The sequence below is a fragment of the Oncorhynchus gorbuscha genome, linkage group LG15 (genome assembly GCF_021184085.1).
Source record: "Oncorhynchus gorbuscha isolate QuinsamMale2020 ecotype Even-year linkage group LG15, OgorEven_v1.0, whole genome shotgun sequence".
Lineage (NCBI taxonomy): Eukaryota > Metazoa > Chordata > Actinopteri > Salmoniformes > Salmonidae > Oncorhynchus > Oncorhynchus gorbuscha.
In genome coordinates, this window is record NC_060187.1 from 39,786,234 (window position 1) to 39,812,786 (window position 26,553).

A 26,553-nucleotide genomic window follows, 5' to 3' on the forward strand; every position below is an offset into this window, starting at 1 on the left:
AAGATGATTGAAAAGCATTCCAGGTGAAGCTGGTTGAGAGAATGCCAAGAGTGTGCAAAGTTGTCATCAAGGCAAAGGTTGGCTACTTTGAAGAATCTCAAATATATTTAGATTTATTTTAACACTTTTTTGGTTACTACATGATTCCATATGTGTTATTTCATAGTTTTGACTTCTTCACTATTATTCTACAATGTAGAAAATAGTAAAAAAATAAAGAAACCCCTTGAATGAGTAGGTGTTCTAAAACCTTTGACCGGTAATGTATGGAGTATGTCTAGATTCTAAAATACAACATTTTCCATTATTTTATTCAACATTAAAACATGTGTATATGTATATATCAAAACTACCCTTTCTGATTTTGCTTATTTTTAGACAAATTGTTTGTAACAATATAGTTTTCAAACAAATCACATTTCCAGAGTGGGCTCTCTGGTACTTTTAATGATATGACACATTTTATACATAGAAATGGACATTATAGACAATGAATCACAGTCCTCCTTTAGGATTGCGCATCCAGCAAATCACGAGCAGAGGGAGTTCCCTTTGAATACATGTATCAGTCACTGATACACGGTGCTCTTAAAATGTATCATAACCTTAGAATTAGCATAAAGCCAACTCTGGAAATGTAATGTACTTGTAGAGTATATTGTTCCAAACAATATGTCTTAAAATAAACAAACTCAAAAAGGGTATTTCTGAGATATTAATATTAATATTTTTTGATACAGTATCTCTAAAAAAATATTTTTGTCAGTGGTGTAAAGTATTTAAGTAAAAATACTTTAAAGTACTACTTATGTAGTCTTTTAGGGTATCTGTACTTTACTATTTATATTTTTTTACAACTTTTAGTTTTAGTCCACGACATTCCTAAAGAAAAATATGTACTGTTTACTCAAAACATTTTCCCTGACATCCAAAAGTGCACATTACATTTTGACTGCTTAGCAGGACAGGAAAATGATCCAATTCAAGCACTTATCAAGAGAACATCCCTGGTCTCCCATACTGCCTCTGATCTGACGGACTCACTAAACAGAGAACATCCCTGGTCACCTGTACTGCCTCTGATCTGACGGACTCACTAAACAGAGAACATCCCTGGTCACCTGTACTGCCTCTGATCTGACGGACTCACTAAACAGAGAACATCCCTGGTCACCTGTACTGCCTCTGATCTGACGGACTCACTAAACAGAGAACATCCCTGGTCACCTGTACTGCCTCTGATCTGACGGACTCACTAAACAGAGAACATCCCTGGTCACCTGTACTGCCTCTGATCTGACGGACTCACTAAACAGAGAACATCCCTGGTCACCCGTACTGCCTCTGACCTGATGGAGTCACTAAACACACATGCTCCGTTTGTAAATGATGTCTGAGTGTTAGTGTCCCCCTGGCTATATGTAAATAAAAATAAGAAAAAGGTGCCGTCTGGTTTCCTTAGTATAACACATTTGAAATAATTTACACTTTGATACTTAAGTATATTTTAGCAACTTTTGATATTGAAGTATATCTGAAACCAAACACTTTGGACTTTTACTCAAGTAGTAATTTACTGGGTGACTTTCACTTTTACTTGAGTCATTTTCTATTAAGGTATCTTTACTTTTACTCAAGTATGACTATTGGGTACTTTTCCCACCACTGCTTTTTGTTGCTAAGCTGGTGAAACAATTGATTTTCTCCATGAGAAAATACATGATTATTGTTATTGGGTGCGTTCGACCTTGTAGCCGACTTGAAATGAGAGTCGAGGCTGACTGATCTACAAATCACCTTGCAGTCTAAATAACTACTCAATATTATTTGAAGATCAGTCAGTCACAATTTACCCAAGATACATCACGGTTTTGATGCTCTCGAACACAGCCATTGTGACCGAGGAATATTTTTTACTGGAAATCTTCCAATTTTTTTGAATATTTTATAAGGGTATCCAATTAAATCGTCAACATGCTTCTCGATCCAATGAAAACGCTTGTCTTTCTGAGGATCGTGGAACCCAAATCAGGGGGTGCGTTCAATTAGCATGGCCGCTTGCTACGTTGCGAAACAGTTTGTATTGAACACACGTTTTCCCAAAACGTTCTTTTACGTTCCTGAACAGACTTTGAGATACGTACGCGCTCCTGGTGTACAGCCCTGTTTTGGTTCAAATGAAACGTTCTATTACGTTTTTATGTACTGAATGCAGCCCGAGTTTCACATGTCATCAGCTGTCAAGACACTGAAAGCTACCTACACGCGTGTGTAGCTAACACTACGAAAAAAACTTCGGATAATTGAAGAGATGGTGAGTAGATAAATATTTTGCTGTAGCTACTTGCACCCTGCATGTAAAGCTTCGCTAGCTAATGCTTGTAGCTAGCTTTTAGCCACTGTTACACGTATTTGACTACAAAATAGTTAGCCTAGCTAGCTAGCTTAGCATGATCAACTACCTGTGAAGGAACGAAGTTAGCTAGCTATAGGTTCCCTGCAAGTTGATAGCTGGCTGGGTGTCAGTTTGAAGTTAGCTAGCAGCATAAATAGCTATTTCCAATTAATTTGACTAGTTATGTACACGTTGTACAATAAGTTAGCTAGCTTGCTTGGGCTGCTGTCATGGATGGTTAACTTAAACCTTCACAGCCACTATACCTCCTGTCGTGGCTATCTTGGGCAATTTATTTCATTGGCTGTAGAGGATTTGGTTTCTTCGTTGAAAAGTTGAATGACTGACACGGTAGGGAGTGCGCCCCCCACCCTTTGGCAGATGTAACGTTAGTAGCGACTCCTTTGAAATGCAGAGCAGCTGATGTGTCAGATGAAAAATGTATCTGGAAATTCCATGTTGGCTGTATATAAAAGTTGGGTTAACACATTTTTGTACTTTAGTTTGATTAACCAAGTGTGTGTGTGTTCTCTCTCACTGACCAGGCGCTGATTGGAGTGCAGCTGGTGGTCAGCTTGCTGGCTGCTAGCATCATGCAGAGAATGGCTCCACACTGTTCATTTGCCCGCTGGCTCCTGTGCAATGGCAGGTAAAGTCATGTACACAAATGTCATATACAGAAGTGGCTTTGGAGATGGGGTGTAGCTATGTCTTGGTAATGTTGACTTCATGGTAAGGGTCTTGACATTCCTGGTATGATCATAAGGCCATGATAAACTCTTAGACCTTATCAGGGGCTATTTATTTGAAAGAACAACTGTGACCCTACTACTAGCTAATAACTTACTTGGGGTGTGTATGTATTTTTTAAACAAATCTTACTTTATCCTTTCAGTCTTTTCCGGTTCAAACACCCCTCTGAGGGAGAGCTGTGTGCCCTAGCTGGAAAACAGATGCCCAGCAAGCCCAGCAAGAGAGACAGGTGTGAGCTGGGGACAGGTGGGAGGGGGCATGATGATACAGTACAACTGGTGTCTGCTGCCTTTGTATCACTCTTATGGTGGTTGACTGGCTGTTAAAGGAAATGTTTGCTGACTACTTCTGTTTTGTAGGAGACAGAACGGGGACAGCAAGCCTCTCACAGTTCCCAAGGACATTGACCTTCACTTAGAAAAAGCTCCAGTCGGCGTCCTTGATGCCCTTGGTAAATAAACAAAAGCACCACTTGTAAAAACAAAAAAGGCCATGCCTGTGCACGGGACTTTCCCAAAAATCCTTTTAGGGTGGCTATCTCTCAATCTTAGCTGTCAATCATAGCCCATCATTTTCGGACAATCAAAGATCAAATCAAATTGTATTTGTAACATGCGCCGAATATATCTTGTGTAGACCTTACTGTGAAATGCTTACTTACAAGCCCTTAACCAACAATTCAAGAAATAGAGTTAAGAAAATATTTACTAAATACACTTAAGTAATAAAATAAAAAGTAACACAATAAAATAACAATAAGGCTACATACAGAGGGTACCGGTACTGAGACAGTGTGTGGGGGTACAGGTTAGTCGAGGTAGTTTGCACATGTAGGTTGGGGTAAAGTGTCTATGCATAGATAATAAACAGTGAGTAGCAGCAGTGTAAAAAGAAAGAAAGGGGGTGGGGGTCAATATAAATTGTCTGGGTGGCCAATTGATTAATTGTTCAGCAGTCTTAGGGGGTAGAAGCTGTTAAGGAGTCTTTTGGACCTAGACTTGCCGCTTTGGTACCCCTTGCCGTGCCGAGAGAACAGTCTGACTTTGGTGACTGGAGTCTTTGACAATTTTTTGGGCCTTCCTCTGACACCGCCTAGTATATAGGTCCAGGATGACAGGAAGCCTGGCCCCAGTGATGTACTGGGCCTTACGCACTGGGCCTTACGCACTATAGTCTGTAGTGCCTTACGGTCGGATGCCAAGCAGTTGCCATACCAGGTGGTGATGCAACTGGTCTTCTTCACGACTGTCATGGTGTGTTTGGACCATTATAGTTTGTTGGTGATGTAGACACCGAGTTATCTGAAACTCTCCACTACAGCCCCGTCGATGTGAATGGGGGTGTGGTAGGCCCTCCTTTTCCTGTAGTCTACGATAAGCTCCTTTTGTCTTGGTCACGTTGAGGGAGAGGTTGTTGTCCTGGCACCACACTGCCAGGTCTCTGACCTCCTCCCGATAGGCTGTCTCAATGTTGTCTGTGATCAGACCTTCCAGTCGTGGGTGAACAGGGAGTACAGGAGGGGTCTAAGCACGCACCCCTGATGGGCCCCCATGTTGACGATCAGCGCTTCAGATGTGTTGTTGTCTACCCTTACCACCAGTGGAGGCCGTCAGAAAGTCCAGGATCCAGTTGTGACCAAGCTTTAACTTTCTGACTGATGTCTTGAGATGTTGCTTCAATATATCCACATAATTGTCTTGGAGCAGTGGCTTCTTCCTTGCTGAGCGGCCTTCAGGTTATGTCGATATTGGATTAGTTTTACTGTGGATATAGATACTTTTGTACCAGTTTCCTCCAGCATCTTCACAACGTCCTTTGCTGTTGTTCTGGGATTGATTTGCATTTTTCGCACTAAAGTACTTTCATCTCTAGGAGACAGAACGCTTGTCCTTCCTGAGCGGTATGATGGCTGCGTGGTTCCATGGTGTTTATACTTGCGTACTATTGTTTGTACAGATGGACGTGGTACCTTCAGGCGTTAGGAAATTGCTCCCAAGGATGTACCAGACTTGTGGAGGTCTACAATTTTTTTGTGAGTTCTTGGCTAATTTCTTTTGATTTTCCTCTGATGTCAAGGAAAGAGGCACTGAGTTTGAAGGTAGGCCTTGAAATACATCCACAGGTACACCTCCAATTGTCTTAAATGATGTCAGGCTAATTGACATCATTTATCAGAAGCTTCTAAAGCCATGACATTCTTTTCTGGAATTTTCCAAGCTGTTTAAAGGCACAATCAACTTAGTGTTGATTAACTTTTGACCCACTGTAATTGTGATACAGTGAAATAATCTGTCTGTCAACAATTTTTGGAACAATTACTTGTGTCATGCACAAAGTAGATGTCCAAACTGACTTGCCAAGACTATAGTTTGTTAATAAGACATTTGTGGAGTGGTTGAAAAACAAGTTTTAATGACTCGAACTTAAGTGTATGTAAACTTCCGACTTCAACTGTATATATTACATTTACATTTAAGTCATTTAGCAGACGCTCTTATCCAGAGCGACTTACCAAATTGGTGCATTCACCTTATGACATCCAGTGGAACAGCCACTTTACAATAGTGCATCTAAATCTTTAAAGGGGGGGGGGTTGAGAAGGATCACTTTATCCTGTCCTAGGTATTCCTTAAAGAGGTGGGGTTTCAGGTTTCTCCGGAAGGTGGTGATTGACTCCGCTGTCCTGGCGTCGTGAGGGAGTTTGTTCCACCATTGGGGGGCCAGAGCAGCGAACAGTTTTGACTGGGCTGAGCGGGAACTGTACTTCCTCAGTGGTAGGGAGGCGAGCAGGTCAGAGGTGGATGAACGCAGTGCCCTTGTTTGGGTGTAGGGCCTGATCAGAGCCTGGAGGTACTGAGGTGCCGTTCCCCTCACAGCTCCGTAGGCAAGCACCATGGTCTTGTAGCGGATGCGAGCTTCAACTGGAAGCCAGTGGAGAGAGCGGAGGAGCGGGGTGACGTGAGAGAACTTGGGAAGGTTGAACACCAGACGGGCTGCGGCGTTCTGGATGAGTTGTAGGGGATAAATGGCACAGGCAGGGAGCCCAGCCAACAGCGAGTTGCAGTAATCCAGACGGGAGATGACAAGTGCCTGGATTAGGACCTGCGCCGCTTCCTGTGTGAGGCAGGGTCGTACTCTGCGGATGTTGTAGAGCATGAACCTACAGGAACGGGCCACCGCCTTGATGTTAGTTGAGAACGACAGGGTGTTGTCCAGGATCACGCCAAGGTTCTTAGCGCTCTGGGAGGAGGACACAATGGAGTTGTCAACCGTGATGGCGAGATCATGGAACGGGCAGTCCTTCCCCGGGAGGAAGAGCAGCTCCGTCTTGCCGAGGTTCAGCTTGAGGTGGTGATCCGTCATCCACACTGATATGTCTGCCAGACATGCAGAGAGATGCGATTCGCCACCTGGTCATCAGAAGGGGGAAAGGAGAAGATTAATTGTGTGTCGTCTGCATAGCAATGATAGGAGAGACCATGTGAGGTTATGACAGAGCCAAGTGACTTGGTGTATAGCGAGAATAGGAGAGGGCCTAGAACAGAGCCCTGGGGACACCAGTGGTGAGAGCGCGTGGTGAGGAGACAGATTCTCGCCACGCCACCTGGTAGGAGCGACCTGTCAGGTAGGACGCAATCCAAGCGTGGGCCGCACCGGAGATGCCCAACTCGGAGAGGGTGGAGAGGAGGATCTGATGGTTCACATTATCGAAGGCAGCCGATAGGTCTAGAAGGATGAGAGCAGAGGAGAGAGAGTTAGCTTTAGCAGTGCGGAGCGCCTCCGTGATACAGAGAAGAGCAGTCTCAGTTGAATGACTAGTCTTGAAACCTGACTGATTTGGATCAAGAAGGTCATTCTGAGAGAGATAGCGGGAGAGCTGGCCAAGGACGGCACGTTCAAGAGTTTTGGAGAGAAAAGAAAGAAGGGATACTGGTCTGTAGTTGTTGACATCGGAGGGATCGAGTGTAGGTTTTTTCAGAAGGGGTGCAACTCTCGCTCTCTTGAAGACTGAAGGGACGTAGCCAGCGGTCAGGGATGAGTTGATGAGCGAGGTGAGGTAAGGGAGAAGGTCTCCGGAAATGGTCTGGAGAAGAGAGGAGGGGATAGGGTCAAGCGGGCAGGTTGTTGGGCGGCCGGCCGTCACAAGACGCGAGATTTCATCTGGAGAGAGAGGGGAGAAAGAGGTCAGAGCACAGGGTAGGGCAGTGAGCAGAACCAGCGGTGTCGTTTGACTTAGCAAACGAGGATCGGATGTCGTCGACCTTCTTTTCAAAATGGTTGACGAAGTCATCTGCAGAGAGGGAGGAGGGGGGAGGAGGAGGATTCAGGAGGGAGGGGAAGGTGGCAAAGAGCTTCCTAGGGTTAGAGGCAGAAGCTTGGAATTTAGAGTGGTAGAAAGTGGCTTTAGCAGCAGAGAAAGAAGAGGAAAATGTAGAGAGGAGGGAGCGAAAGGATGCCAGGTCCGCAGGGAGGCGAGTTTTCCTCCATTTCCGCTCGACTGCCCGGAGCCCTGTTCTGTGAGCTCGCAATGAGTCGTCGAGCCACGGAGTGGGAGGGGAGGACCGAGCCGGCCTGGAGGATAGGGGGCATAGAGAGTCAAAGGATGCAGAAAGGGAGGAGAGGAGGGTTGAGGAGGCAGAATCAGGAGATAGGTTGGAGAAGGTTTGAGCAGAGGGAAGAGATGATAGGATGGAAGAGGAGAGAGTAGCGGGGGAGAGAGAGCGAAGGTTGGGACGGCGCGATACCATCCGAGTAGGGGCAGTGTGGGAAGTGTTGGATGAGAGCGAGAGGGAAAAGGTTACAAGGTAGTGGTCGGAGACTTGGAGGGGAGTTGCAATGAGGTTAGTGGAAGAACAGCATCTAGTAAAGATGAGGTCGAGCGTATTGCCTGCCTTGTGAGTAGGGGGGGAAGGTGAGAGGGTGAGGTCAAAAGAGGAGAGGAGTGGAAAGAAGGAGGCAGAGAGGAATGAGTCAAAGGTAGACGTGGGGAGGTTAAAGTCACCCAGAACTGTGAGAGGTGAGCCGTCCTCAGGAAAGGAGCTTATCAAGGCATCAAGCTCATTGATGAACTCTCCGAGGGAACCTGGAGGGCGATAAATGATAAGGATGTTAAGCTTGGAAGGGCTGGTAACTGTGACAGCATGGAATTCAAAGGAGGCGATAGACAGATGGGTAAGGGGAGAAAGAGAGAATGACCACTTGGGAGAGATGAGGATCCCGGTGCCACCACCCCGCTGACCAGAAGCTCTCGGGTGTGCGAGAACACGTGGGCGGACGAAGAGAGAGCAGTAGGAGTAGCAGTGTTATCTGTGGTGATCCATGTTTCCGTCAGTGCCAAGAAGTCGAGGGACTGGAGGGAGGCATAGGCTGAGATGAACTCTGCCTTGTTGGCCGCAGATCGGCAGTTCCAGAGGCTACCGGAGACCTGGAACTCCACGTGGGTCGTGCACGCTGGGACCACCAGATTAGGGTGGCCGCGGCCACACGGTGTGGAGCGTTTGTATGGTCTGTGCAGAGAGGAGAGAACAGGGATAGACAGACACATAGTTGACAGGCTACAGAAGAGGCTACGCTAATGCAAAGGAGATTGGAATGACAAGTGGACTACACGTCTCGAATGTTCAGAAAGTTAAGCTTACGTAGCAAGAATCTTATTGACTAAAATGATTAAAATGATACAGTACTGCTAAAGTAGGCTAGCAGGCAGTGGCTGCGTTGTTGACTTTGTAGGCTAGCTGGCAGTGGCTGCGTTGTTGACACTGCACTAATCAAGTCGTTCCGTTGAGTGTAATAGTTATTCGGGGGCTAGCTGGCTAGCTAGCAGTGTTGATTACGTTACGTTGCGTTAAAAGAACGACAATAGCTGGCTAGCTAACCTAGAAAGTCGCTCTAGACTACACAATTATCTTTGATACAAAGACGGCTATGTAGTTAGCTATGTAGCTAGCTACCATCAAACAAATCAAACCGTTGTACTGTGATGAAATTAAATGAAAATGTGATACTACCTGTGGAGCGGAATGCGACCGGGTTGTTGAGTGCGGAAGTTTATATATGAGATGAGTAATGTAGGATATGTAAACATTATATAAAGTAGCATTGTTTAAAGTGACTAGTGATACATTTATTACATCCAATTTTTAATTATTAAAGTGGCTGGAGTTGAGTCAGTATGTTGGCAGCAGCCACTCAATTTTAGTGGTGGCTGATTAACAGTCTGATGGCCTTGAGATAGAAGCTGTTTTTCAGTCTCTCGGTCCCAGCTTTGATGCACCTGTACTGACCTCGCCTTCTGGATGATAGCGGGGTGAACAGGCAGTGGCTCGGGTGGTTGTTGTCCTTGATGATCTTTATGGCCTTCCTGTGACATCGGGTGGTGTAGGTGTCCTGGAGGGCAGGTAGTTTCCCCCCGGTGATGCGTTGTGCAGACCTCACTACCCTCTGGAGAGCCTTACGGTTGTGGGCGATGCAGTTGCCGTACCAGCCAGTGATATGCTCTCGATTGTGCATCTGTAAAAGTTTGTTTTTTGGTGACAAGCCACATTTCTTCAGCCTCCTGAGGTTGAAGAGGCGCTCTTGCGCCTTCTTCACCACGCTGTCTGTGTGGGTGGACCATTTCAGTTTGTCCATGATTTGTACGCTGAGGAACTTAACTTTCCACCTTCCCCACTACTGTCCCGTTGACGTGGATAGGAGGGTGCGCCCTCTGCTGTTTCCTGAAGTCCACGATCATCTCCTTTATTTTGTTGACATTGAGTGTGAGGTTATTTTCCTGACACCACACTCAGCGGGCCCTCACCTCCTCCCTGTGGGCCGTCTCATCGTTGTTGGTAATCAAGCCTACCACTAGTGTCGTCTGCAAACTTGATGATTGAGTTGGAGGCGTGCATGGCCACGCAGTCATGGGTGAACAGGGAGTACAGGAGAGTGTTGAGAACGCACCCTTGTGGTGCAACAGTGTTGAGGATCAGTGGGATGGAGATGTTGTTTCCTACCCTCACCACCTGGAGGCTGCCCGTCGACGCTCAGGACCCTGTTGCACAGGGCGGGGTTGAGACCCAGGGTCTCGAGCTTAATGACGATTTTGGAGGGTACTATGGTGTTAAATGCTGAGCTGTAATCGATGAACAGCATTCTTACATAGCTATTCCTCTTGTCCAGATGGGTTAGGGCAGTGTGATTGCGACTGTGTCGTCTGTGGACCTATTGGTGTGGTAAGCACATTGGCGTGGGTCTAGGGTGTCAGGTAGGGTGGAGTTGATATGATCCTTGACTGGTCTCTCAAAGCACTTCATGATGACGCAAGTGAGCGCTACGGGGTGGTAGTCGTTTAGCTCAGTTACCTTAGCTTTCTTGGGAACAGGAACAATGGTGGCCCTCTTGAAGCATGTGGGAACAGCAGACTGGGATATGGATTGATTGAATATGTCTGTAAACACACTAGCCAGCTGGTCTGCGCATGCTCCAAGGACGTGGCTAGGGAGGCCGTCTTGCTCGGCAGCCTTGCGAGGGTTAACACTTTTAAATGTTTTACTCACGTGGGCTGCGGTGAAGGAGGGCCCGCAGATTTTGGTAGCGGGCCGTGTCCGTGGTACTGTATTGTCCTCAAAGTGAGCAAAGAAGTTGTTTAGTTTGTCTGGGAGCAAGACATCAGTGTCTGCGACGGGGCTGGGTTTCTTTTTGTAATTCGTGATTGACTGTAGACCCTGCCACATACGTCTCATGTCTGAGCTGTTGAATTGCGACTCTACTTATGGACGCTTAGCTTGTTTGATTGCCTTGCGGATTGAATAGCTACACTGTTTGTCTTCGGTCATGTTTCTGGTCGCCTTGCCATGATTAAAAGCAGTGGTTCGCGCTTTCAGTTTTGCGCGAATGCTGCTATCAATCCACGGTTTCTGGTCGGGGAAGGTTTTAGTTGTCACCGTGGGTACAACATCACTGGTGCACTTGCTAATAAACTCGCTCACAGAATCAGCGTGTACTGTGCTAGCAAAACAGTCCTGTAGCCTAGCTTCCGCCTCATCTGACCGCCTCTGTATTGAGCAAGTTACTGGTACTTCTTGCTTTAGTTTTTGCTTGTGACCAGGAATCGGGATTGTTATGGTCCGATTTGCCAAATGGAGGGTGAGGGAGAGAGCTTTGTATGAACCTCTGTGTGGAGCAAAGGTGAACAATAGTTTTTTTCCCTCTCTGGTTGCCCATGTGACATGCAGGTAGAAATGAAGTAAAACGGACACAAGTTTGCCGGCATTAAAGTCCCCGGCCACTAGGTGCGTCGCTTCTGAATAGCATTTTCCTGTTTGCATATGGCCTTTGCACTCAACAAGCTGTACGTCTTTGTGCCAGCACCAGCATTGTGGTGGTAAATAGACAGCTACGAAATATATAGATGTAAACTCTTGGTAGATAGTGTGGTCTACAGCTTATCATGAGGTACACTACCTCAGGTGAGCAATACCTCGAGACTACCTTAATATTAGACATTGTGCACTAGCTGTTATTCACAAATGGACACTCCCCCACCGCTCATCTTATAAGAGAAGGTAGCAGCAACATTATGTACAAAATAAGTTACAAACAATGTGAAAAAAACACACAAAATAGCACAGTTGGTTAGGAGCCCATAAAACGGCAGCCATCCCCTACGGCGCCATTACATGATTATTTTAAATCAGTGGGCTTTGACACGCATGTGGACCCCGCACCTGCCCGTTGTAGCTCGGAGTTTTATCGATGTCACAAGAAGAGTACACAAGTTTTGGCTGGTGACCTAGTTTACTGTTTACTCAAGGAACATTGTATGTGCATCCAGGAAAGTAAGTTGTGGGGTCTACGACTGGGGATTTTATGCTGTTTAGTAATGCTTAGCTGTTTAGTCTATAGGTCTGTATTATAGCTCTACTGTTATCCTGCACCTAATTCCCTTGAATATTTCAGATGGCCTACTGCTGGTGTATATTGTGTACAGTGGCAAGAAAAAGTATGAACCCTTTGGAATTACCTGGAGATTTGCATAAATTAGTCATAAAATTTGATCTGATCTTCATCTTAGTCACAACAATAGACAAACACAGTGTGCATAAATTAATAACAAAGAAACTATTGTGTTTTTCTTGTCTATATTGAATACATCATTTAAATATTCACAGTGTAGGTTGGAAAATGTATGTGAACCCCTAGCCTAATGACTTATCCAAAAGATAATTGGAGTCAGGAGTCAGCTAACCTGGAGTCCAATCAATGAGACGAGATTGGAGATGTTGGTTAGATCTGCCCTATAAAAAACACACACAAAATTTGAGTTTGCTATTCACAAGACTCATTGCCTGATGTGAACCATGCCTCGAACAAAAGACATCTCAGAAGACCTAAGATTAAGAATTGTTGACTTGCATGAAGTTGGAAAGGGTTACAAAAGTATCTCTAAAAGCCTTGATTTTCATCAGTCCACGGTAAGACAAATTGTCTATAAATGGAGAAAGTTCAGCACTGTCGCTACTCTCCTGGCTGTTCTGCAAAGATGGCTGCAAGAGCACAGTGCAGAATGCTCAATGAGGTTAAGAATCCTAGAGTGTCAGCTAAAGACTTACAGAAATCTCTGGAACATGATAACATCTCAGTTGATGAGTCTACAATACGTGAAACACTAAACAAGAATGGTGTTCATTGGAGGACACCACGGATGAAGCCACTGCTGTCCAAAAGAAACATTGCTGCACGTCTGAAGTTCACAAAAGAGCATCTGGAAGTTCCACAGCCCTTCTGGAGAATATTCTGTGGACAGATTAAACTGAAGTTGAGTTTGGAAGGAACACACAACACTATGTGTGGAGAAAAACATCAAAACCTCATTCCAATTGTAAAGTATGGTGGAGGGAGCATCATGGTTTGGGGCTGCTTTGCTGCCTCAGGGCCCGGACAGTTTGCTATCATCGGCGGAAAAATGAATTCCCAAGTTTATTAAGTCGTTTTGCAGGAGAATGTAAGGCTATCTGTCCACCAATTGAAGCTCAACAGAAGTTGGGTGATGCAACAAGACAACGACCCCAAACACAGAAGTATATCAAACAACAGAATGGCTTCAACAGAAGAAAATACGCCTTCTGGAGTGGCCCAGTCAGATTCCTGACCTCAACCCGATTTTAAAATGCTGTGGCATGACCTCGAGTGGTTCATACCAGACATCCTAAGAATATTGCTGAACTGAAACAGTTTGGTAAAGATGACTGGTCCAAAATTCCTCCTGACTGTTGTGCAGGTCTGGTCCGCAACTACAGAAAATGTTTGGTTGAGTTTATTGCTGCCAATTGAGGGTCAACCAGTTATTAAATCCAAGGGTTCACATACTTTTCCCACCCTACACTGTGAATGTTTACACGGTGTGTTCAATCAAGACATGAAAACAAATCATTGTTTGTGTGATATTAGTATAAGCAGACTGTTTGTCTATTGTTGTGACTTAGATGAAGATCGGATCAAGTTTTATGACCAATTTATGCAGAAATTCCAAATGGTTCACATACTTTTTCTTGCCACTGTATATCATTATTACATCACTTGTATAAGTATTTACGCACAATATGTTTGTTTAGAAATTAGTATAGTATAGCTTGTAGTGTATGCACATTCTACCACTGCGCATTCATAGTTTGCGTTAGTCTTATGCCATGGCATGTTTCTAGAACCTGATAAAAGTTTCGGAGACGGTCCTCGAAGCTCGCACTTGCACAGTCTGATGTACGACTCTGTGGGACCAGAGACAGACCAGATAAGATCTACTATAATGTAGCAATACAACAGGATCTTTACATAATGGCATTACATACACACATAGCAGAGAGAGAGAACTAATAACTCGGACAGGCACGATTTATAGCCCTCTCTCTCTGGTCTGATGTAGATCTTATCTGGTCTGTCTCTGGTCCTACAGAGTCGTACATCAGACTGCACGCGCGAGCGAGCTTCGAGGACCGTCTGAAACTTCTAGAAACTCGCCATTGCATAGCACTAGTGAGAACCATGAATGCGCAGTGGTAGAATGTGCAAACATTACAAGCTATAAAATAACAATTTCTAAACTAACATATTGTGCATAAATACTCATGCAAGCAATGCAATAATGATGTACACAATTTCCACCAGCTGTAGGCCGTCCTAAATATACAAGGGAATTAGGTGCATAATTACAGCAGTACTACAAATACAAATGTAGTAAAGTAACTTGTTCACCAAAACCTGTGTTCTTGTGTCAGCTAGAATGGGCAGGTGCAGTGTCCACATGCGTGTCCAAGCCCACTGATTGGCTGAAAACGAGGGGCTGTGATGGACAGCTGTGATGGAGAGTGATCCACCCTTAAGGGACTGCGGGAAAGTCCCGTGCACAGGCATGGCCTTTTTTACAGCTGCCCTTGGATTTCTTATATAAATCCAAACAGCTTGAAAAAGGCTGTACTGGGGGACTTAGTCTCTAACTTAGTCTCTAATCCACTGGAGGGGGGGTTCTACTAAGCTATATGGAATTGTTTTAAGAAGGTCATATCAAGGATCATTTAGCTTTTTGATTTTGAGTTTAAAACCCCTTGAACTAAAAAAAAATGTTTTTAACAATTTGAAATGATTTAGGGTCTTACTGCTATTAGCACATAGAAGCACATTGAATAACAGTCCCCCAAATATATCAAAAAGAAGTTTGTTCTCCTATATCTGAGAGATAAGAAAGATCAGGAAACATGATTTTTTTACATGTATTTAACCCCATATTTTTGGCATTAAACAGTCTCCATATAGTACCAGTCAAAAGTTTGGACACACCTTCTCATTCAATGATTTTTCCTTTTACTATTTTCTACGTTGTATAATAATTGTGAAGACCTCAAACTATGAAATAACACATGGAATCATGTAGCAACCAAAAAAGTGTTAAAAACAAATCAAAATATGTTTTAGATTCTTCAAAGAACCCACCTTTTGCCTTGTTGACAGCTTTGCACACTCTTGGCATTCTCTCAATCAGCTTCATGAGGAATGATTTTCCAGTGGTCTTGGTGAGCACTTGTTGGCTGCTTTTCCTTCACTCTTTTGTCCAACTCATCCCAAACTATCTCAATTGGGTTGAGGTCAGGTGATTGTGTAGGCCAGGTCATCTGATGCAGCACTCCATCGCTCTCCTTGGTCAAATAGCCCTTACACAACCTGGAGGTGTGTTGGGTCATTTGTCCTGTTGAAAAACAAATTATAGTCCCACTAAGCGCAAACCAGATGGGATGGCATATCGCTGCAGAATGCTGTGGTAGCCATGCTGATTGTGTGCCTTGAATTCTAAATAAATCACAGACCGTGTCACCAGCAAAGCACACCACCTCCCCCATGCTTCACGGTGGGAACTGCACATGCGGAGATCATCTGTTTACCTACTCTGCGTCTCACAAAGACACGGCGGTTGGATCCAAAAATCACAATTTTGGACTCATCAAACCAAAGGACAGATTTCCACGGGTCTAATGTCCATTTCTCGTGCTTCTTGGCCCAAGCAAGTCTCTTTTTCTTATTGGTGTCCTTTAGTAGTGGTTTCTTTGCAGCAATTCGACCATGTAGGCCTGGTTCATGCAGTCTGCTTTGAACAGTTGATGTTGATGTGTCTGTTACTTGAACTCTAAAGCATTTATTTGGGCTGCAATTTCTGAGGCTGGTAACTCTAATGAACTTACCCTCTGCAGCAGAGGTAACTCTGGGTCTTCCTTTCCTGCGGCGGTCCTCATGAGAGCCAGTTTCATCATAGCGCTTGATGGTTTTTGCGACTGCACTTGAAGAAACGTTCAAAGTTCTTGAAATTTTACGGATTAACTAACCTTTATGTCCTAAAGTAATGATGGACTGTATATGACGTTTGTGTATGTTTCTCTTTGCTTGTTTGAGCTGATCTTGCCATAATATGGACTTAGCCCACTTTAGCCCCTTGTCACAAAACAACTGATTGGCTCAAACACATTAAGAAGGAAAGAGGTTCCACAAATTAACTTTTAACAAGGCACACCTGTTAATTGAAATGCATTCCAGGTGACTACCTCATGAAGCTGGTTGAGCGAATGCCAAGAGTGTGAAAAGCTGTCATCAAGGTAAAGGGTGGCAACTTGGAAGAATCTCACCTCAAATGTATTTAGATTTAACACTTTTTTGGTTACTACATGATTCCATATGTCTTCACTATTCTAAAATGTAGGAAATAGTAAAAAATTAAGAAAAACCCTTGAATGAGTGTGTCCAAACTTTTGACTAGTACTGTATATTAGTGTGTAGCTAACCCAAACGGTTCAGACGTTACAGACCGAAGTTAGACGATCCGGAGGCAGGTGCAGGCTCGGAGACTGTCAGGTGGTCTCCGAGTTGCGACTGAACGGAGGGTCAACCAGTGCAGGAGGCCGGCGGCCCTCCAGAACTGGAGACAGCAGCCACCCTGGGTCAGGGGGCTGAGGGCCTAGCAGTGCAAGCCAGGTATAGCGGGAGGCTACAAAACTAGCTGAGCAGGGAACTTGTAGCCTCGCGCTAGGACAGGCTGCGAACTGGCTAGAGGCAGGGACTACACACCTAGAGGAGCAGATAACCCGGATCCTAAGGGGACAGGAGACCAAGGGCCTAGAACTAGGACAAGTGGTTTGGCATGTAGCACTGAGCTGTCTCCTTGCTGACTAAGGCTGGGGGTTGTGGACCAACTGAGGGCAGAGGCTGCAGACCTAGTGGGGCAGAGAACTTATAGCTTGGCAGAGCAGTGGACTGAGGTCTAACTAAAGCTGGAGACAGCGAAACTAGAACGGCAGATGGCTGGGAGCCTAGTACTGATAACGTTGGGCCTGCCGGGGAGAACTGACCCTGGACCTGCCAGGGTGAACTGACCCTGGACCTGCCAGGGTGAACTGACCCTGGACCTGCCAGGGTGAACTGACCCTGGACCTACCAGGGAGAACGACTAAGGGCTGGGAGAGTGGTAGATCTTTGGGCCTACTGGTAGATTAGGTAACTGAGCCTAGCGGTGTAGGAACCTGATTACTCACATGGGCTAGGGACTGGGGGCTGACTAGGGCAGGAGAAAGCGGACTTAGTACAACTGAGGACCTGGTGGTAAAGACTGAGGGCCTAGCACAGGAAACTTGTGTCCTAGCAGGTCAGGAAGCTGAAAGCCTGGCCAGCTAGGGATCTGCCGTCCAACTAAGGCAGGAGACTGCAAACGGGGCAGCTAACTGAGGACTTAGCTCTTACGCGTCTCTAAACCTGGTGGGCTAGGGAGCTGCAGGGGCCCCCGGCCTGACGGTGGAGCAAACATGGGACATATCTGGGTAAGTTGCTTAGGACTTGGCAGAGCAGCAAACTTAGGGGCTGTTAGTGCAGGGATCATAGTGCTAGGCCCCCAGTCATATTCCATTCTAAGGCAGAAGTCCCGGAACCTAAGTCAGAACAGTGTGAACCTGCAACTAAGTTCAGAGACTGAAGGCCGGGTAGGACTGATCCCACCCGACCATGGTGGGGGAGGCCCCAACATCTGAACTGCAGGCTGTTCCTCCATCCTAGGCATGGGTGAATAATCCACTGCTAGTTTGGGCTCCGGAGCAGGAGGGGGTTGGAGACTTTATGGCTGAAGGTTTCAGGGCAGCAGACAGTCGAACCTTGGACACCTGAGCATCTGCCTCGACCACCAGGGAGTCCCCACTGCGAGTAGAGGACTAGCCTCCTTGCTCGCACACGCTTTTTCAGTTCTGCCCACAAATTTTCTGTAGAATTGAGGTCAGGGCTTTGTGATGGCCACTCCAATACCTTCACTTTCTTGTCCTTAAGCCATTTTGAAACAACTTTGTAAGTATGCTTGTGGTCATTGTCCATTTGGAAGACCCATTTGCGAGCAAGCTTTAACTTCCTGACTGATGTCTTGAGATGTTGCTTCAATATATCCACATAATTTTCCATCTTCATGATGCCATCTATTTTGTGAAGTGCACCAGTCCCTCCTGCAGCAATGTACCCCCACAACATGATGCTGCCACCCCTGTGCTTCGCGGTTGGGATGGTGTTCTTTGGCTTGCCAGCCTCCCCCTTCTTCCTCCTAGCATAACCATGGTCATTATGGCCAAACAGTTCAATTTTTGTTTCATCAGACCAAAGGACATTTCTCTGGGATTGATTGCACTTTTCGCACCAAAGTACGTTCATCTCTAGGAGACAGAACGCTTCTCCTTCCTGCATTGTATGACTGCTGCGTGGTCCCATGGTTTTTATACTTGCTTACTATTGTTTGTACAGATGAACGTGGTACCTTCAGGCGTTTTGGAAATTGCTCCCAAGGATGAACCAGACTTGTGGAGGTCTACATTTTTTTTCCTGAGGTCTTTGCTGATTCCTTTAGATTTTCCCATTATGTGAAGTGAAGAGGCACTGAGTTTGAAGGTAGGCCTTGAAATACATCCACAGGTACACCTCCAATTGACTCAAATTATGTGAATTCGCCTAATCACGAGCCATGGAATGGAATTTTCCAAGCTGTTTAAAGGCACAGTCTACTTAGTGCATGTAAACTTTTGACCCACTGGAATTGTGATACAGTAAATTATATGTGAAATAATCTGTCTGTAAACAATTGTTGCAAAAATGACTTGTGTGATGCACAAAGAAACCGACTTGCCAAAATTATAGTTTGTTAACAAGAAAATTGAGGAGTGGTTGAAAAATGAGTTTTAATGACTCCAACCTAAGTCTATGTAAACTTCCGACTTCAACTGTATATATGCCTCCAGCCAGGGGGGCCTGAGTGACGACGATGTGGTAAATAACTGGGTCACCTCTGGACATAGTGGAAGTCCCAACGGTCCCATGGAGGTGGCAAGTGCTCTGGCTGGAGAGGCCTGGAGTAGTGTCTCTCGTGGAGTAGTGTCTCTCGTGGAGTAGTGTCTCTCGTGGAGTAGTGTCTCTCGTGGAGTAGTGTCTCTCGTGGAGTAGTGTCTCTCGTGGAGTAGGGAGCCTGGCTGACTTGGGGAGTATAGGCTGTGTTGGCACTCCCAAGGTGGGGATGATGGCTCTAACCGGGGAGGCCTAGAGTGGTGACGGTCAGGAGAGTAGCGGCAGAAATGGTGCTCCAGCGGTGGTGAGTACGCCCTCCTGATCTCTTCCTGCACATGACGCAGGTCCTCGTAAAAATCTGGTTATCACCCAACCCTAGTGTGGTCACTCCCTGACCGCTGAGAAGGCCTGGAGCTGGGTTGGACGACTGTAGGATGTGAGAGGTGCGTAAGGCCTCGCAGCTCACTGGTACGCACGCCATCACTGTAGCCAGGTCAGAATCCCAACGATTCGAAGAACCTTGAAAAAACAGCTAGCTGGAGCTCGTCTGAGCGGTCGGCTGGGAATTCCCTCACAGCTAGTACGTAATGCTGATTGTTAAGGCTCTGACTTGCTACAGGCTGTCAGGCTAGAGCAAGGCAGATGTGTCTATATCCAGAGTTGTTGTCTCTTGATCACCACCACACAGTTGTGAGCGCACACACACACACTTCATAGGGGTAATCTTTGTGTTACAATTAGGAATGGACTTGTATAGGGGAAAGGATGTGGCCGACCGCTCAGACAAGCTCCAGCTAGCTGTTTTTTCACCACTACTGCAAACTGAAATGCCCTCCAAGCCTTAGCTGGCTTTGTATTTTAGGCCTTATCTTTTCCTTACAATGTTTCTGCTTTGACTCTCCTTTCCCCTTCTCAGTACTGCGATTCTTCCTGGAGTACCAGTGGTTGATTGACTTTGCAGTGTATGCCATGGGCATCTACCTTTTCACTGAGGGCTACTTTTGTGTAGTGGACCCTGCCAAGGAGGTCCACATTGGGGCCATCTGGTGTGTGCTGACCGTTCTCTGCTGCCTGTATCCTTCAGTTCACCCTCGCTCTGGAAAACCACAATTGTATTACAATTTTGAAAAAGTATTATGAACTATGTTACAATGTCAAGTTGTACTCACTGTACTTGCCAATGTTATTATGTAAGAACTGTGTTCGTCACTTTCTACAAAGTGGGACCCTGGTAAATGAATAACCCAAACATGTACTGTGCCAAAAAATACTTGAATGCATCAATATTGTGCTGCTCCTTGATTGGAGCTGTTTTGTTTCCAAAGGACTGTCTGGTTGTCCCTGTGTTTCCCTTAACTCTCACAGGAAAACCCTCCACTCCCTGATGGGCCACTACTTCAGGTCTGACGAGGGAGGCGAGCGCTCGGTGTGCCTGGCCTTTGGCTTCCTGTCTCTGCTGGTGGCCATGCTGGTGCTGGTGGTCAGAGAGGACTACCTGGAGTTTGGCCTGGAGCCTGGTATGTGCACTACATTAACACCTACTATGGCACGCCCCATTAGGCTATGTATAACACATTTATTTAGTTAATTTTATCATTTCAGTTTGGGCTTTTTCATCATTTGTATTGCAGGTTTTAACAGTCTTTTTGACAACCTTGAGGTTTTCGCAAAACATCAAGGCTTTGCTGAGTGGTCGTAAGTATCTTTTAGTTGGACAGTTGAATTTGTTTCTTTTCAAAAATTAAAATCACAACCTGGGTCCATAGAATACTTGCCATTCATTCATTGACCGACAATATGCTTTTAGTGATCTGTGTTGGCAAATGTGCCCCTTTAATGTTTGCTATTATATTTGGACTCCCATCAGAGTCCCTGTGACCAAGCTGACTGTGAAGTTGGGTCTGGCTGCCATCTGTGCTTTTATTGGTGCTTTGCTGGCCTTCCCTGGCCTCCGCCTAGCCCAGACCCACCTGGACGCAGTTCAGATGAACTCAGACCGCCCATTCATCCAGTAAGAACACACAAACACTTATTTAACTGTGAAACCAAATAACCAACTGGTTCCACTGACTAGTACTGTCTTACTGTTTGGGTGTTGTGCTGTTTTCTGCTTCCCATAGAATGTTGTTGCACATGAGCTTCCTGGCCCCAGTTGTGGTGATCGTGTTGTGGATCAAACCCATTGCTAGGGATTTCCTGGGGAACGCTCCAATGGGGAAGACCTCAGTCACCCTGTAAGTGTGTGTTTGTTTCCTGGACTCCAATATTACAAATGTGACCATTTGGCACTCTCTTGTGCTGATTCCTTCTCAAGGTGTTAACAGATCTTGTGTGTGTATATTCCCAGTATTTCAAGTGCGGTGTTTGACAGTGTTCGTCTGTGGACAGTGGTGGTTCTGTGCTGCCTGAGGCTGGCCCTCACCCGCTACCACATGCAAGCCTACCTCAACCTTTCCCAGAAGTGGGTGGACCAGATGAAGAAGGAGGCGGGGCGCATTGCCGCCATCGACATCCAGAGGAAGGTCCGACAACACATCTAAATGGCAACGCTTTCATGTGAAAGCAATTCTTTTGAGTTGCTTGGAGAACCAGATGAGACCTTAAACCCATGAGTCTTTTGACGTTGTTGTCCTTCCAGGTGACCCGTGTGTTCTGCTACCTGACCATAGTCACCCTGCAGTACATGGTCCCTGTTCTACTCATCCTCTTCTCTACTCTGGCTCTGAAGGCCCTTGGTAAGACATGTACAGTACCTAACATGGCAACAACTAGCTTTGAGGGGGGAAAAAATGATTCCTCACTTTTTCTTATATTCTAATAATAGTTTCATTATTTATACACACTGCATATTTATTTATATACTGGATTCTTCACATATCTCACTATAATATATCTACTGCTGTGCATGGCATTCTTAGCTGTTGTGTAAATTCCGCTGATGTACATTTGCATAGATTGCATTTTGATACTGCTTCAGTGCTATTTGGTTTGTTAATTGGATTCGTCCTGCCGTTCTTGATTTCTTGCCTTTTTTGTTGTTGTATTTTACTTTACATGTTAGCTGTTTGACATTTGACTGCGTTGCTAGGAGCTAGTAGCATAATAATTTTGGTACACTGCTGTAACAGCTGCTAAACTGTACGCAAACCACAAATTCTCATCCGATTTTTAGTGAGGCCTTAGGTGGCCCTACGTAAATGCTGAGAATCTGCATTCTATAATTTAACAATATGAATATACCAACAGTTCTTACAATCATCACAATGCTTGATCCATGGAAATGTAATGTATTTCAGTTGTGCCTTTCAAATGTCTCGTTGTAACACCCATTTGTTCCTATTGACCTTTTTGTATCTCAGGTGACTTCTCATGGAGTGGTGCAGAGCAGGCTCCGGGGGTGACCCCTGCCCTGGTAATGCCCACGGTCTCTCCCGTCCTGCCAGGGCTGGAGGAGGACGAAGAGGGGGTGGAGGACATGGAGGAGGACATCCAGGCCACGGTGGCCCGTCTAACCGAGGGCTTCTCGGCCCTGCGCTCCGTCCTCACCCCCCTCTTCTTCAGAGGCCTCTTTGCCTTCCTCACCTGGTGGGTGGCCGCCTGCCAAGTCATCAGCAGCCTGTTTGGCATTTACTTCCACCAGTACCTCATGCAGAACTGAAGAGGACTACACTACCCTTAATCTCTAGCTAACACTGTGCCAGTGTTCCAGGCAGGTCAAACTCAATACAACAAATGGACAGGATGTGTGTGCTCCTGTCTGTTACTGTAACAAAGGTGTCACCGATATCAGAAGGGATGTGATGGTTTCTGACATGCTGACACCTTACTACTACTACCTTGTTGTCCTGTGGGCCCAGTCAGACCCTTAGACCTTGACCAGGACTATGATGAAATGCTGTATAATGTGGACTGGATTCTGTCCAACTGCTATGTATCACATTTCTCTGTTTTAACAAATGCATTTGAAGCCAGTGTTACTTTTTTATTTGTTATTTTATCATATAGTATTAGGAAATGTTGCAAAAGAGCTGTTTCTAGTAGGAAAAGCTACCACTACTTCCAGCCTAGTTTGCTAGTAGAGGTTGATTTCAGAAGTGCTTGATGCTTTATTTATTTTCGTCCTTTAGTTCTGCTGTACCGTACTGATTGTAATGAACCCGTGGAGTTCAGTCTATTCAGCAGTCATCACCACTCGACCGTCCATTCTCCTTAATCATTAGTTACCCACCTTTTAAAACAAAGCACTGAGGATATTTTACTGTGTTTTAATGGAGGTATTCAGTGAATAATTCTAAGTGCCTGGAAACTCAGGGATTTTGAGTCAATGATAAGATATCTCTTTTTTTCTGCAAAATAGTAGACGGGTGATAACAGCTATCTATCTGTATCATTCAATAACACTCCAGCCCAGCCTGGATTTGGCAAATCTTACCTGTATTAGCAACCATCTTTCAGTCTCAACAAAGTTTGTCAGTTGAATTTGTTTGAACAAAGTATTTCCTGCGTTTTGTTTTGCTGCCAAACAATCATTTACACTTAAAGCGTCAATCAGCAGTTGAAACAATAACGAAGCGCCTTCCCCGCCCCTATTTTGGTAAAAGTTGAGGGATGGGGAGGGAAAATGTATCCACTCTTGAATGTATAGACAGAGCTATGGATGCATGGACTGACCATCTATGATATCAAAATGATAGTTTTAACCGTGTTTTGAGGCTATATAGCTTTCTATATACTTTGTTTACAAACATTGGAGTAAAACAAGCTTATTTTGGTTCTGATGGGGTAGAACAGTTGAACTGAGCTCATGAGGCATTAAGTTATATTCTTCAAGAATCAATGGGTAACAATTTATAAGTGAAACATTTTATGTAGCAACTGCAGATTGCCCCTTTTTAGGATGATGTAGGCTTAGAACAAATCTTGCCTAAAACTTAAACCTAGGTCTGAAATGTGTTGCAGATTTTGTCGTGTCAACGGTTTAAAAAACAATGAATTTACTTATTTATACTCTATTGCCACTGGTCATGTTGGAAAGGTACAGGTGTCATGCTGTTGGACTTTTGGGTCGTTTTGTTTTTGGAAAGTGTGATTTCTGTGTTTAAAAAAAATAAAAATAAAAATCAGATTGATTGAATGTTTGGTATTCATTTTACGTTGTGTGGTTTGTATGAAAATGTTTTTTTCAACAAAAGACTTATGAATGCACGGTTTGAACTTTTAGTTGTATACCAAATGTTTTATTCTGTTGTCTGTGTGGCAAATGTTACTGGCTTATGAAATTATTAAACTCTTGTTTTAAATCTTGTCTTTTTATTATCGGTGATTAATCACACCTTAGCCAATACCACATGTTTTAATTATCCCAGCAAAATGTTTTAATAAAAATTTTAGTTTTCATTTCTCCCACTGACTTGACTTGTCTTGTATATCATATAATGTGGGAGAAAAGAAAGGGCTTTTTCAAAGTTAATTCACCATTTGACAAAATACATCATCCATGACAATGGTGTCTAGCTGCTGAATTGACCCTCACCTCTGACCTTAACCTCCAGAGTGGATAATATTTTAATCGTTGATCATTTTCCCTGCACTTATTCCTCCAATCTAATATATTTGTGTTAAATGTATTTAGATTTTTGTGTGATCAATTTCATTTAGCTTTTTAGCAATATGATGCAGTATCACAATTTAACATTGTTCTGCCTCAAATTGTATCTTTTTTTCTGGATATCACTCCTACTGTGGAATGATATGGTTAAAAATCAGATCCTCCTCTCCACCCTCTCCGAGTTGGGCATCTCCGGCGCGGCCCACGCTTGGATTGCGTCCTACCTGACAGGTCGCTCCTACCAGGTGGCGTGGCGAGAATCTGTCTCCTCACCACGCGCTCTCACCACTGGTGTCCCCCAGGGCTCTGTTCTAGGCCCTCTCCTATTCTTGCTATACACCAAGTCACTTGGCTCTGTCATAACCTCACATGGTCTCTCCTATCATTGCTATGCAGACGACACACAATTAATCTTCTCCTTTCCCCCTTCTGATGACCAGGTGGCGAATCGCATCTCTGCATGTCTGGCAGACATATCAGTGTGGATGACGGATCACCACCTCAAGCTGAACTTCGGCAAGACGGAGCTGCTCTTCCTCCCGGGGAAGGACTGCCCGTTCCATGATCTCGCCATCACGGTTGACAACTCCATTGTGTCCTCCTCCCAGAGCGCTAAGAACCTTGGCGTGATCCTGGACAACAAACTGTCGTTCTCAACTAACATCAAGGCGGTGGCCCGTTCCTGTAGGTTCATGCTCTACAACATCCGCAGAGTACGACCCTGCCTCACACAGGAAGCGGCGCAGGTCCTAATCCAGGCACTTGTCATCTCCCGTCTGGATTACTGCAACTCGCTGTTGGCTGGGCTCCCTGCCTGTGCCATTAAACCCCTACAACTCATCCAGAACGCCGCAGCCCGTCTAGTGTTCAACCTTCCCAAGTTCTCTCACGTCACCCCGCTCCTCCGCTCTCTCCACTGGCTTCCAGTTGAAGCTCGCATCCGCTACAAGACCATGGTGCTTGCCTACGGAGCTGTGAGGGGAACGGCACCTCAGTACCTCCAGGCTCTGATCAGGCCCTACACCCAAATAAGGGCACTGCGTTCATCCACCTCTGGCCTGCTCGCCTCCCTACCACTGAGGAAGTACAGTTCCCGCTCAGCTCAGTCAAAACTGTTCGCTGCTCTGGCTCCCCAATGGTGGAACAAACTCCCTCACGACGCCAGGACAGCGGAGTCAATCACCACCTTCCGGAGACACCTGAAACCCCACCTCTTTAAGGAATACCTAGGATAGGATAAAGTAATCCTTCTCACCCCGCCCCCCCTTAAAATATTTAGATGCACTATTGTAAAGTGGTTGTTCCACTGGATGTCATAAGGTGAATGCACCAATTTGTAAGTCGCTCTGGATAAGAGCGTCTGCTAAATGACTTAAATGTAATGTAAATGTAAAAACAGCTGGATATCACTCCTACTGTGGAATGATATGGTTAAAAACAGCTGGATATCACTCCTACTGTGGAATGATAAGGTTAAAAACAGCTGGATATCACTCCTACTGTGGAATGATATGGTTAAAAACAGCTGGATATCACTCCTACTGTGGAATAAGGTTAAAAACAGCTGGATATCACTCCTACTGTGGAATGATATGGTTAAAAACAGCTGGATATTGTACAGCAAACTTCTGTCAGATATCCCTGGTAATAAGTAACAAAACCTTCCCTCAGATGTGTCACATCCAGACTGCGGCCAGCAGGGTGTTATTCAGAGCTGACATGATTTATTGGAGATATTATTTGACTTCCACATCCAGTCAAAACCCACAAAGATGCCCAATTTAGAGAGGGATGGCCCCTTGTCTGAGCCTTTATGTGCCGGTGAGTTGGGATATGCTTCAATGGAGGAAATCGTGCTCAAACACTGAGAACTTACCAGAGAGGGGAGCAGTTAACACCTTGGAACCCTGTGTATTATGGATGGCTGAGATTCTGATCCTAAATATCTCTTGCAATAACAAAATACTTTGAC

The 26,553-nt window shown here is 45.1% G+C and overlaps 1 protein-coding gene across 1 annotated transcript; it reads left to right on the forward strand.

Moving 5' to 3' along the window:
• The first annotated feature begins 1,979 nt into the window (after window positions 1-1,979).
• LOC123997112 (transmembrane protein 161A-like) lies at window positions 1,980-24,098 on the forward strand. The gene is made up of 12 exons (XM_046301170.1): window positions 1,980-2,314; window positions 2,941-3,044; window positions 3,291-3,377; window positions 3,508-3,599; window positions 19,890-20,046; window positions 20,339-20,490; window positions 20,605-20,668; window positions 20,841-20,984; window positions 21,094-21,207; window positions 21,321-21,495; window positions 21,612-21,708; window positions 22,333-24,098. The coding sequence occupies exons 1-12, from the start codon at window positions 2,312-2,314 to the stop codon at window positions 22,629-22,631; spliced, it is 1,488 nt and encodes a 495-aa protein (XP_046157126.1). The 5' UTR covers window positions 1,980-2,311; the 3' UTR covers window positions 22,632-24,098.
• The last annotated feature ends 2,455 nt before the right edge of the window (window positions 24,099-26,553 follow it).

Bases quoted from the DNA above. Each gene is read 5' to 3' on its own strand.
- LOC123997112 (XM_046301170.1), top strand. The intron at 3,378-3,507 runs GTGTGAGCTGGG...TCTGTTTTGTAG, and splicing joins AAGCCCAGCAAGAGAGACAG to GAGACAGAACGGGGACAGCA. The intron at 21,496-21,611 runs GTCCGACAACAC...TTGTCCTTCCAG, and splicing joins CCATCGACATCCAGAGGAAG to GTGACCCGTGTGTTCTGCTA.